The 14,254-nt window shown below is 38.9% G+C and overlaps 1 protein-coding gene across 2 annotated transcripts in view; it reads left to right on the plus strand.

The window, feature by feature from the left end:
• Positions 1-14,254, plus strand: part of synpr (synaptoporin) — a 237,150-nt gene that overhangs the window by 161,964 nt on the left and 60,932 nt on the right. The window contains exon 1 of one of the 2 annotated variants that reach the window (XM_008115003.3): positions 3,654-3,903. The exons of the other annotated variant lie outside the window; for it this stretch is intronic. Coding sequence (XP_008113210.1) covers positions 3,880-3,903 — 24 coding nt within the window. The 5' untranslated portion in view covers positions 3,654-3,879. Of the gene's footprint in view, positions 1-3,653; positions 3,904-14,254 lie in introns of those variants that run through there. 2 annotated transcript variants of the gene reach the window in all.

Below are 14,254 nucleotides of genomic sequence, written 5' to 3' on the forward strand. Positions count from 1 at the left end.
GTGTAATGCTATACTCCAGTCTGTAAGTGCCATTGTCTTATTGTGTATGTTTTGCACTGGAGCTCTCCCCAATTTGGGCAAATAAAAAAGAACTTTCAGTTTTTTATATAAAGATATGCCTTTGATGTTCTAAATTGTAGGATAGTTCATGTTTCCCTCCAAAATGAAAATAATAATAATAATAATAATAATAATAATAATAATAATAATAATAGCAGGACCTCAAGACTGAATTTCAAAGACTCTGGCAGAAACCAGTGCAGGTGGTCCCGGTGGTGATAGGTACACTGGGTGCCGTGCCAAAAGATCTCAGCCAGCATTTGGAAACAATAGACATTGACAAAATTACGATCTGTCAACTGCAAAAGGCCACCCTACTGGGATCTGCGCGCATCATCTGAAAATACACCACACAGTCCTAGACACTTGGGAAGTGTTCGACCTGTGATTTTGTGAAACGAAATCCAGCATATCTATCTTGTTTGCTGTGTCATACAATAATAATAATCTGCTCGCATTATTCACTAACTTGGGAAGTGTCCGACGTGTGATCCAACAGCCAGCAGAGTGTCTGCTATGGACTCATCTTGTTGTGTTTCAAATAATAATAATCATCATTTTAATTTAAATGTTTATGTTAATTGTATATTGTTTTTAAGGCATTGAACTATTGCCTACCTGTAAGCCACCTTGACAGAATAGAGCCTTGAGGGACCCCACAGGCCACCGGCCAGGGAGTCGACCAGGACTCCCCCAGCACCACCATCTGAGTCCATTCCTCCAGGAAGGACCGGAGCCACTGTAAAACAGCCCCATCTTGGAGAGCTGGTTCAGAAGGATACCATGGTCAATGGTATTGAAATCTGATGAGCGGTGCAGGAAAAACCAACAAAGATACACTGCCTCTGTCTAGTTCTCTTCATAGATCATCCAGCAAGGCGACCAATGCCGTTTCAATTCCACACTTAACTTTAAATGTAGCATGTGGCAGCTAGCAGGCTTTGGATCTCATGTTTAGGGAAAAGCTTTATATAAATTAGGTAGGTAGGTAGAGCACCTGTGCTTATTATCTACTGGTCTGCATTTTGATGAACAGTATCATTCTAAAAATGCAGCCATTTTCCATCTCACTCTACTCCACTGCTTCTTAAATTAAGTGACCCAACCTCAAATGGGGTCCTCCTAGCTCAATGTTAAAAGAGATAAAGGTTTCCCCCTGACGTTAAGTCCAGTCATGTCCGACTCTGGGGGTTGGTGCTCATCTCCATTTCTAAGCCGAAGAGCCGGCGTTGTCCGTAGACACCTCCAAGGTCATGTGGCCAGCATGACTGCATGGAGCGCCGTTACGTTCCCACCAGAGCGGTACCTATTGATCTACTCACATTGGCATGTTTTCGAACTGCTAGGTTGGCAGAAGCTGGAGCTAACAGTGGGTGCTCCCGCCGCGCCCGGGGTTTGAACCTGGGACCTTTCAGTCTGCAAGCTCAGCAGCTCAGTGCTTTAACACACTTCACCACCGGGGCTCCTAGCTCAATGTTAGGATCACAAAAAAATTGGCAACGGTGATGGTACAAGACCCACTTACACAAATTTGTTAGTAACAATATGAAGTGTTTACAGTAAACTGTGCAAAAATGCTTCAGCTATACTCCACAAAAGTAAAATCAGCCTTGCAAATGCAGATCTAACAGTAAATGTTTGATTTGTATATCTTATATCTGGGGTCACTAGAAAAAATTCAGGTGTAAGGGGGTTATGAGTGGAAAAAATTTAAGAAGCCTGAATCTAATTTACAACCATTATCTTACTCTTCTCTCTTTCCTTGCTAAAATTTGATAATGTGCAAATGTTTGTAAGTTGTGCTACGTGAATTTATTTTGAAAATAATTTCTCTGCTAGACCCTGTGGTGGGTGTGGTGCTAGTGGTTGTTCAGCGTCTTCCCTGTCAATTTAATTACTATGCTCAAGAAATCCACTCCTATTTCTCACATTTCCCAACAATTTTAACATCAAATAGAAAAATGTATATCTCTCTTATTTTGCCATCAGCATTTATTCTACCTGAAGCAGAATAACTTCTTGATCTTAGAATGTCAGGTTTATTCTTCTTTGATCTCAGCATTCTTGTCTTCCACTTCCTGTTATCATCAGGAGGACAAATCCTGGTCTGATTATGCTGATCCAATACCATTTCATACAGAAAACTTGCAGAACATAGTCCAATACTTCCCTTGGACTTGAACCACCTCTTGATTAAATTTTTAAAAGCATGACATGCATTAAGTTTATTTTGAGATAGTGCTTGTTTTCCTTTGGCTTTGAAGTGAAACTGAAAAAAGATCTGCCTTCAATAAAAGATTTCGCTCTAACGTTATGTCTTTTGGTTTTTGTGAGTGCATTTACTCAGTGGGATTAAAGTGGGGTTGTGGGTGGGGGACAGTGAAATGACCTCATTTCGCGTCACTAAAATCAAACATTTCTGAAACTAGTGAGTCATCACTGGAAACCAGATCACTTTCAGGCATTATTTTACAATATATCCAGTGTGAAGAACTGAGATGCAGTTCCCTATCACCATGAAGGAATTACTTTTCAATAATTCAAAACTTATGGAAATGTATGTAAGGCAATTTGCTGTGTGCACTCAAGGTACAGGAACTCTATAAGTCATCATCATACCAATGCCTCCTTCACTTTTATTCCAAATTCAGAATGGGGAAATTGTGGGGTCACTGTAGAGATCAGAGTCTATATGGAGATCATGTTTTTACTATCCTAATAGAAAGAATTTATTTCTTGCCTTCTTACAAAAAGGTTCTGAACTGGGACTACAGAAATTCATTGCTCATTCACCCCCAAATAAATACACCTTCCAACAGGAAGTTGAGTCAAATACATAATGCGAGTTCTACACTTTGGGAGTCATTTTGTGTAATACTTGAATCATGTTTTAACTGTTTTTAAATTTTTGTTGTTGTATTTTCTATTTTGATGCATTTATTGTTGTGTTTGGATTTGTTTTTACCGTTGTATTTTTATACTGTTTGGGCATGGTCCCTTTGTAAGCCGCCCCGAGTCCCCTAGGGGAGATGGGGCGGGATATAAGAATAAAGTGTGTGTGTGTGTGTGTGTATTTCTGGCTGTGATCCCAGAATGAAATCCTTGTTACCTGTTGGCCTGTGATCCTTCCAGAGATTGCATTGTAAGTGCATCATTTCCCACTCCCCCACCCCCAGGTATGGATAAGAGCTTCTGCATCCATTTAAAGAAAGAATCACAATTTATCATGCACCATTTGTCTGCTTGGAAATGAATGGGAGCCCCTGAATACAAGAGTTTGATGTATGCATCTTCCACTGCGTGGAGAATATGGAAAGTTTTCCTTGTCTGCATTACACAGTTTAGCATAAGCCTGGAAGGATTCGGTGAGATACTTTCTGAGAAGCAAAGTTGGTCTAAGTAATGAGTGTTGGATTTTTCTTGGGCTAGTTTGGAGAGTGGTTAAGTAAACATTACGGAAGCAGACCAGGCTTTTCTCACCAAGTGTGTAGAAGGGGGAGACTACTAAATCCCTGCCCTTAGACTGTGTAGTCATTGTCTAATAATAATAGGCAATTCCCCCACCATTATCACTCTCCCCCCCCCCCTCACCACACACACACCAGCAAATAAGGCTGTGGCTGCAGCCTGATTGGTATATCATCTCACTTTCCCAGAGCATTGATTTTCCTTGCTCTCTTTTTATTTGCTTCATAAAAAAACAGGGACACTGAGCTACTGCTGGCTACTGAGCAGCTTTTTGGGTGCTTTTCTTTTTAGCATGAGCCAAACGTTGTCTTCTTTCAGATGAGGGGAGCTGGATTATAAAACCTTTTGTAAATGTGTATGGTGATATTTGCTCCGGTAAGTTCACATTGTTCCCTCGGTGGCTGTAACTGTCAGTTTGTGTTGCCTTAAGGAACCTGTTTTAAAACCTGAATCCACCTTTGTTATGTGCGTCTCTGTGAGCAATTGTGTCCTTTATCTGATCGAATTATGTTTGTGTCTCATTTTGTGATGCTTTATAAGAATATCTGGCACTTTGTGTGGAGGGAGAGAGCTTCAGTTAACTTCTGTAGTTCATGAAACTGCAGTAATCTGTGAATAAGCAAGAAATTGTAAAGACATAGATTTAATATATCATTGACTGTTTGGTTTGAAAAGATAGATGATGGATGAATAGGTAGACAGACAGACAGTAGTGTGTTGAAATTAGATGAAAATGAAGGAAAGATTGCATAGCACCATTCAGTAACAATAGGTGAGGTGTAGCTAATGCTGTTCTTAGAAGATATTAAGTTAAATAAGAAAAAAAAGTAAAGTGTTAGAAAAGTAAAGTCTTTGGAGATACATGTAATTTGACATAGTTTATCTTCCTGCAGGCTTTCTACTATAAAGGGGAAAACAGTTTTGCTTCTTAAAGATGTTGTTTTGTTTGGACCTTGTCTAGTCTGCAATATTCCACATGGCAAAATAAAAACATTGCGAAATAGCACACGACATGCAGCACTTTGGAACAGTATATTATTGTGTAGAATAGTGATACAGCAGAAGGGTTTGGGAATGGGAGAAATTGTACAGTGGGATTCTTTGGCTTCTAATACAAAGTTAAGTCACATACAAGAGTTTTAGAGTATTTTTTTAAAGTTCTCACTAGAGTCAGAAACCATAGAAAAATCCAGGAAAAGTCCATTAATTGTTGTGTTATGGTATAGTCTTATTACTCAGAAATACACACAAGATTTGCATTTGTCATACAGTGCTTAGCTCTTATTGGTGGGACTGCAATTTTGTTGTGTTTTCTTTGAAGGTTGGGTGTGCTTAACCAGAAAACTGGGGGAGAGGAAGATGACATGAAGTATTTCAATTGAAAAGCCTGTGTTCTGAGGAACCAATTAAACTATTCAGTTGAAGTTTTTGGGGGACCAAATCCTATTTCTCTATACCAGGATGACAAATTGAGTGCTCCTTTTGTGCAGTGTAGTGTTTTCCTAGTAAAGTGTGACAGTAAAGCATGACAATTGTTACTAGATATAGTCATTTTAGTCCCTATTAATAAATTGTACTAATAATTAAGGTTTTAGAAACTATTTAATATATTCTAAAGCATTGTGTTAAAATACTGCTTGTTTTAGACCTCTCGTATATGTATAGTACTTAAAAATATGTTTATTCTTACAATTTTTCAAAAACAATATGTTTATTCTGAAAAATAACCATGTCATTGTTTCTAAAATATTATACTTAAGCATGATAACGCATATGCCTCAAAAGTGAGAATTCAAAGCATATTTCTGGGTACATGGAGTAATTATTATTTGGGAAAATTTCATATTTCTTTTCACACTGAAAGAAAAACAGTCCTGAATGTGTCGCTTTCTCAATGAGTTTTAACATAGGCTAAGAAAAACAGGCAAGGTGGCTTTATACTTTTAAAATCAATCTCTTTTGAAAGGACTTACTGGACTAACTTGCATGTGTATTATCCTTCACATGACAACTGTCAACAGTTCTGCAATACATTATTGCATTGTTTAAATAGAAGTTGTTTCATTTAGTTCTTAATTCAAGAAGTGGGTTTACTTTTTGTTTCTGCTTACTTACAGTACATTGCTCCTTGTCAAAGCATTGTATTGATGTCCAAACACCAAGTGGACCCTTCGGTAGAAAATTAAATAGACCACCATACTGTGCTTCCACCATGTGAATTACATTGGTACTTTGTCCATAAAAAGAAGACTAGAATGCCATTGGAAATGTGAAAGGGGGAGGGAATAGGGGGAAAAAAAGATGAATCAGTTTGTGCTAATGACTTGACATGTTTGGTTGACCTCATAAAATCTGCAGGTTGGACCTAATGTTAAAATAATTTATTTATTTATTTATTTACAGTATTTATATTCCGCCCTTCTCACCCCGAAGGGGACTCAGGGCGGATCACATTATACACACATAGGGCAAACATTCAATGCCCATAAACACATCAAACAGAGACCGAGACAGACAGGTGCAGAGGCAATTTAACCTTTTCCTGAGGGGATGTTCAATTCTGGCCACAGGGGGGAGCAGCTGCTTCATCATCCACTCTGACGGCACTTCCTCATTCCAGGTCGTAAATTAGTTAAACTTGCCTCCCCACTTTTTTTTTATAAGTGGTACCTTATTTCCTACTTGATAGATGCAACTATCTTTTGGGTTGCCAGGTCAGCAACGAGCAGGGGCTATTTTTTTTTTAAATTGACGGGTGCTCACCCCGCCACGGGCTGGGCTCGAACTCATGACCTCATGGTCAGAGTGATTTATTGCAGCTGCTCAACAGCCTTCGCCACAAGATACCATTGTCAAACCAGCTGAGCCAAGGATATTATAGAAAGAGGGTAATGGAGCCAGTTACCAGAATATACATATTTCTTATTTTTTATATGTATATTTGTGGGCCAGTATGATATAGTGCTTTGAGTATTGAACTACAACTCTGGAGACCAATTTTCAATTCCTTGCTTGGCCATGGAAACTCAGTGGGTGACCTTGGGTGAGACACTTTCTCAGTCCTAATAAACCCCACGAGAGATTCACCTTAGGATCACCTTAGTCAGGAGCAACTTGAAGGCACACAGCAACAATATGTATGCTTTGAAGGAAATATTGCCTGCCTACATCTGGGTCCTTTTCACAATGCCCAATTTATAGTGCTTTGATACTAATGTAATTTCCATGATTCTAAGGAATATTGAGATTTTTTATTCTAAGAGGTATTTAGATTTCTCTGCCAGAAACCTCACTAACTATAAATCCCAGGATTCTGAAAGACACAGACATGGCAGTGAAAGTGGTATCAAAGTGCTGTAACTGTGCAGCGTGAAAGAGATCTCTGTTGAATAACATGACCTTTAGAAGAAAAGCTGGCTAAGGACTTCTGTCACCTTCTCTAGTCTGTGTCAATCATTAACAAATAACATCTGAGATATCCAAAGGTATGAATCAAGCAGTAATGGATTACATTCCAACAGCTCCTTGCAGTCTCAAGTGGTCTATGTGTTTCAGGGATTGGCCAGTGTTTGCAATATCCATGTTATCTTGTGTCCATGGTTGGAACTCAAGGTTTGCTGCCATTGAGGTCAACTGATTTCTTAAGTTAGATCAGTATATACTGTCTTGATTTCACTGGAGGAAAGAAAAGGTATAAATGTGTAAAGGGATTCAGCAATATTGACAACCGCATGCTGCAGACTGCCTACAGCCCCTAAATTGCTCAGCTGTTGTTAGTAAAGAATATTGCTTGACAGGTGATAGTGATATTAGAAATCAATATGAACATTTGCCTGAGTTTACAGAAAATGCTCTATGTCTATGTGAAATGGTTTTTGAATGTAATAGATGGAAGGATAGAGAAGCAAAGAGAATTGCACGCCTTGCTGTCATTCCATTTGAATTGTCATTAGGGATGGAAAGAATAGACAAAATATACAAAAATGTATTTAAAATTATAGAAAATATATACAAATTTTCAACATTTTTCTTTGATAAGAGGAATCCTGGCCTATATGAGACTTGTTCTTTACAATTAGCATGTGATAATTATGTCCAGAAAACTGTTCTCTGCACTGGAAACAGTATTATTTTTAAGCATGTGAATTTTGCGCAGAATAAATTCCAAACTGAACAATTGGAAAACTGGAAAGTTGCAAAAACTTCCTTACAGAGTGAAGAAAACTATTTATATTACTTATTGCATCCTTCAAGAATGAAATTCGTAAAGAATTACATCCCTGCTCCTCACTACCCTGTTTCCCCTAAAATAAGACATCCTCAGAAAATAAGACCTAATAGAAGTTTTGCTGAATTGCTAAATATAAGGCCTCTCCCGAAAGTAAGACCTAGCAAAGGTTTTGTTTGGAAGCATGCCCGCTGAACAGATCACCAGAGCATGCAGGATCGGTAAATGTATGTACCATAGATTGTTGTACATGGAAATAATGGTAGTAACAAGAAATTCTTGATAGGATTCACAGTTTGTCTGGTTATGCTGGTTTGTGATGACAACTACTGTGCAGTATATAATAAATGTTCAAAAAATGTGTTCAACAATAAATGTGAATTTGTTTCCATGGAAAAATAAGACATCCTCTGAAAATAAGACCTAGAGCATCTTTGGGAGCAAAAATTAATATAAGACACTGTCTTCCTTTCGGGGAAACACGGTATATCTCTGGGTTGGTGCACCTATGCTCTAGGCCAGGGGTCCCCAAACTCTAAGGCCCGGGGGCCACATGTGGCCCTCCAAGGTCATTTATCTGGCCCCCGCCCTCGGTTTTAGACTTAGGCTTGACCTAAGTCTAAAATGACTTGAAGGCACACAACAACAACAACAACAACCTTCCTAATTAACTTGACTATTTCATCAGCAAGAAGCAGGCCCACACTTCCCATTGAAATCCTGGTAGGTTTATGTGGGTTAAAATTATTCTTATTTTTAAATATTATATTGTTCTTTCATGTTGCGCATTGTAGATGGTAAACGGAAGCTCTTACATGTGCCCATGAGCCCAGAGTCACCCTGCAGAACAATGACGCACCACTCAGATTTGCAGAACAAATAATACAAGAACTTTACTAATTCCAAGAGATCCAAAGAACAATGGTATTCACAATGGTCCCTCTGATTGCTTACAGAAACCCAGCAGTCATAAACAGTCCTTTTTCAGTCCATAAGTGAAGAATACAGTCCTGGTTCTTCATCCTCTTTTCCTAGTAGCAAACAAGGCCTCAGAAATAGCAAGGACTCTCTGAGTACAGAGTCATCTTCCCCAGGCAGTACTCAGTCACCACACAGCTCACACAGAACAAAAACTTGTTCAAACCGGTTCTCCAGCAGCAGAACAGAAACAGTTTCAAATCAAATTGCAGGTCTTTGCAGGTTCAGCCAATCGGCTTCATGCACTTCATTTTCCAGTTAACACACAAATATAGCACAGTGTCTTTGCAAACCATAACATTTCGTTGGCCTTTTTTTTTGCACTACAAGTAAGACATATGCACTGTGCATAGGAATTTGTTTATATTTGTTTTTAACCTATAGTCTGTCCCCCCAACACTCTGAGGGACCATGGACCGGCCCTCTGCTTAAAAAGTTTGAGAACCCCTGCTCTAGGCCAGTGGTGTACAATCTTTGTTCTTCTGGGTGTTTTGGTTTTCAGCTCCCAGAATTTCTGAGCATTGGGAAAGCTGACCATGGTTTCTGGGAGTTGAAGTCCTAAACACCTGGGAGACCAAAGATTGGAAACCACTGCTTAAAGCCATATTACCAATGTGATTGTTGGGCGGGCTGTAACTGCAATATCTGAAGCACTACATCCAGAAATAGTGTTGTCCCAGGTGAATCGTCTCTCCCTTCTGCAGCCTTTTATTGAAGAGAATGTGTAGACCAGGAACTATTTAGCCACCTTTTAGTGGTGCAAAATGCTGAAGTGAGGTAGGCACAGAGGAAATAGAATGGAATATGTGATTAATTTGGTGCCAGGACAAGGCAATGTCAGCAGGGAAAAACCTGATCGACTTCTGTAGGAACAGAGCTTTGAACAAAAACATGAAACGCCATACTTGAAGATACATAAAGTTGAGCTTCATTTTTTGCAGTAGTGCAGTATGAAGTCACAACCCTATCATTTTCAGAGAGCAATCCATTTCACTGTCACAAGCCAGGTCAAATTACTGTGCCACCATGAACTCAGTCTTAGCTCAGGAAAATGTATAAATTCTCCGGAGTTGGCTGCAAAGCAAGTACATGCATGCACACCTCAACTATGCCCATTGTAACACATGCAATGGGTTGGATAGAGCCCCAAACATGATCATTAGTGTACAGGTAAAGGTTATGCCAGTAATTCTCAAACTTTGTTTTGGATTTAAACTTCCAGAAGCTACAGAAAACTTGCCCAACAGTCAGAAAGTCTGAAGTTAAAAATGTTTAGAGAACCAAAGTTTAAGAACCACTGGGTTATTCACTTCAAGTATACACACTATGCTTGAAGTGAAGAACTAGGAGCCCCTGGTGGTGCAGTAGATTAAACCGCTGAGCTGCTAAACTTGCTGACTGAAGGTTTGGTGATTCGAATGTGGGGAGCAGTGTGAGCTCCTGCTATTAACCTCAGCTTCTGTCAACCTAGCAGTTCAAAAACATTCAAATGTGAGTAGATCAATAGGTACCGCTCCAATGGGAAGGTAATGGTGCTCCATGCAGTCATGCTGCCCACATGACCTTGGAGGCATCTACAGAGAACGCTTAGGCTTAGAAATGGAGATGAGCACCACCCTGCAGAGTCGGACATGATTAGACTTAACGTTAAGGGGAAACCCTTACCTTTACCTTTATACACAGTAAGTGAAAATCATTTCCACTCTATATTTTCTAAATCCCCCCTTATCCCGCCAAGATTCTGGCTTTTTCAAGAGGGCATTTGTGGAACTGACCATTTCACTTTGTGGCCATCACTATATGCTATAGCAGGCCCACCCAAACTGTGGCCTTCCAGGTGTTTTAGACGTTCGCTCCCAGAATTCCTGAGGATTGGACAAGCTGGCTTCTGGGAGTTGTAGTCCCAAACACCTGGAGGACCACAGGTTGTTCAGGCTTGTTTCCTTTTGTCTGTTAAGCAATCTCAGTGATGGAAGCTTTCTTTCTTTCTCAGTGGTATATTTTAAGGCAGTATGGTACCTAATAGCAACCTTCCTTCTTTATTGGGTATAAACATGTCCTGAAATCAGTTTGATAGCTTCAACAGCTGTTAACAGATGGACATTGTCAACTCATTAGCTGGAATGATTGAACCCACATGTGTTGGAAGATTAGAGTAAAAGCTTTTCCTAATTAAAAAGTGGTATCAGTTTACAACACTGTGGCCAGATGAGAAAGAGCTTTCCTTGCATAGTAAGAGGCTGGTCTAAGAGAAATTGAATGCAGCTGCCCATGGAAATATATTCATGCCTAAGTGATAAAGTTATGGCTCATGGTGCTGTTATAATATAATCATCTCTTCTGAGGTGTGAAAATTTTCCTTAACAGTTATTGTGTTTTTTCCACTCCTGATAGAATAAATTTTCTTTCCTGTGCTACCTTAATGTCCAGTCTACAGTATCCTAATGGCTGGTGCTAAAAAGTAGCAGAGTTCCTTTTCATGTATTTCCACAGCAATATAACAAAATTGATTTTATATTTTCTCACCTTGGTATTCCAAAGATGCTGTGATCTGAAAATAAGTCTGGACTTGTGGTATCCTGGGAAGCAGAACAAGGGCCTGAGCAGATTATTCAAGGGATCCCTTTAACATTCTAATTTATCACAATATTTGAGTACTTGAAAGACCTAAGGTGATTTGGTGGCATTTACATCTAGTTGTATAAGATTCTGACTCACCTCTGGCACACTTTGCAGTGTAACACATAACTGATATTTTGTTCACAAGTTTCAAATTAATAATTGTTGCCATCATGTGCAGTTGTTCAAGAACAATAACAAGAACTGGCCACATGAGAAGAGAATCAGAGGCCTCTTGGTGCCATATGCATACATACATTGTGTTATGCAAGTGGAGTGACTTTCATGGACAATGCAGAATGGAAGCTTCTAACTCAGTGGTTCCCAACCTTTTTTTGGCCATGCCCCACTTAAACATCTCTAAAATCTTGAACCCCCTGGCGACATATAACTATTATTATTTAAAAAAAATGTGAACTCCTATTCATGTAGAGGAAGCCTTTTTTGTTTGCAATTTGATGACACCTTTGGTAAAGAGATACAGGCAGTGAAGCTAGGTCCAAAGTTTCAGGATGTGTGTTTTCTGACATTACAGTCGACATCATTTGTTGATGGTTAATGTTGTGTCAATGCATGTTCTTTCTATGTTTATTATCTGTTCAAAGGGTTCTTCTCCCCTAAGAAAATAACACAAGTATTTTAAGGAGCGAGCAAAGTATCAGGAACAATTCTTAGGAATTCAGTGACATGGATGTTTAAATGTGCTTTCAAATAATTGGTCAGTTTTGTAATTTATTACTGTCCAGTCCTAATTGTCTACTGTCCTGATTCCAGCACTATACTCCCACTCCTGACCCTACTATCCTGTGTTTTGCACATGCCCTGCCCTCCCTTGCAATTTTAATAGTCCCACTTCTCAGTTTTTGATGCTCGCTTGGTCTCAGTGTAAGCCACACCGAGTCCCTTCGGGGAGATGGAGGTGGGTTATAAGAATAAATTTGTTGTTGTTGTTGTTGTTGTTGTTGTTGTTGTTATTATTATTATTATAGCAATGGAAAATGTGAGATTTCAATGCTTGAACTGACAAATACTGGATTTTGCTAATGAAAATACTTTGCGCTTGATAACATTAAGTAATGAAATAGAACAACTATCAAGTGGACAACTGTAATATTTGAGGCACATTTGATTTGAGTAATCTGCATCAAATTCAGGGTAACTTCAGTGTCCAACTTCATTGTGTGTATTTGGTGAGAATATGTGAGAATATCCTGTCATCTGATGTTAATTTTTTTTTGCGGCTGATTTATTTATTTTCATACAAAAGTACTGACTTACCTATCAAAGTAATCATGCTTTAGATTTTTTCACAGATTTCTTTCTCCGTTCATATGTAGCACATTTTATTATATATTTTGTATAACTTGTAATGTTAAAGAACACGGAGTGGGGTGTCTGGAATGAAAGTTGTCTTCTTTTTCTGTGCTTATGCACTCTATCCTTAATTCTCTTTGCTTTCCCCACTCCTTCCTCTCTGTTAGTAGCCTTTTCCTCTCTCCATTATCACCAGCTGATATTATTTTTAAAATGTGTATGCCACAAAATACATTTATATACTGTTTATGAGGCCCCTAGAACCATAAGAAATGTAAAATAAATACTGTTAATATTTCATTTTCGAACCCCCCCCCCAATCAAATTGCCCCCCTGTGGGGCATATGCCCCATGTTGGGAACCAGGGATCTAACTGATTGTGGTGGGGCAGAGCTCCATTTATGGTAGGAGGTTAGACTAGATGGCCCATGTGGTCTCTTTCAACTCTATTATTTTATGATTCTAATTTACTTATTTTTCGTGTCAGAAGTGAATTGAGAATACTGTTATAATGCATTAAAAAAAACACACAAACAGAGTTAAGAACTTGGCATTATACTAAATTTAATTTGACCAGAAGCTGGCCACTTGAAGTGCCTCTGGAGTTGCTGTGAGAAGGTCCTCCATTGTGCATGTAGCAGGGCTCAGGCTGCATTGTAATACATTGTCTGTGGTTTACTCTTCTCCACACTCACATGTCGTGGACTCCACTTTGTAGCCCCATTTCTTAAGGTTGGCTCTGCATCTTGTGGTATCAAAGCGGTGTAATTTGACGTTTTAAGTCACCCAGTCTTCTGTATATCCGGGGGGGGGGGGGGGGGAGTTCCTCATCTTGTATCAGCCATGGATTGTGGTTCCGGGTTTTAACCTGCCACTTTTAGACTCCCACTTGCTGAGGTATTCCTGCGAGTATCTCTGTAGATCTTAGGAAGCTATTTCTTGATTTAAGGCATTGTCTTGCTGGCGAAGTGACTTGCAGCATATACGATTCTAATGTGTCCATGGGAATTACACAGTGTGCAAGGAAGTGGAAACTATGTGTATTCACCATTTCTCATACATTGCACTACACTGGTATTCAGTAGTGGGACTGATAGTTCTGAAATACCTTTAACTGCCAGGATTTCACCTTATGAAATCCTGGAATTGTACTTTGATGAGGAGAAATAGAGGCTAAGACATTCTGGAATGACCTTCCGTTAGAGATCCAACAGATAAATCAGCTGTCTGAATTTAAAACACAACAGAAGACCTATCTCTTCCAGTTTTTATCATGAATTTTAAACATGAATCTGGTGTTCACTGTATCTTAATCTTTGTTCTGTGTAGAATTATGTTTTAATATGTGTTACGTTTATAGAATGTTTTAATATGTGCATTTTATATAATGTTTATGATGATTATGTGTTTTAGCTATGTTGTAATCTGCCTCAAGCCACGAGGAGAGGTGGTTAAGAAATACAATTATTATTATTATTATTATTATTATTATTATTATTATTATTATTATTATTGCCACCTGTCAAAAAACTGGAATTGAGTTCCTGGTGAAAGTATTATAGTTCTATCCTGTTGATTTTAGCTGTC

The sequence above is a fragment of the Anolis carolinensis genome, chromosome 2 (genome assembly GCF_035594765.1).
Source record: "Anolis carolinensis isolate JA03-04 chromosome 2, rAnoCar3.1.pri, whole genome shotgun sequence".
Lineage (NCBI taxonomy): Eukaryota > Metazoa > Chordata > Lepidosauria > Squamata > Dactyloidae > Anolis > Anolis carolinensis.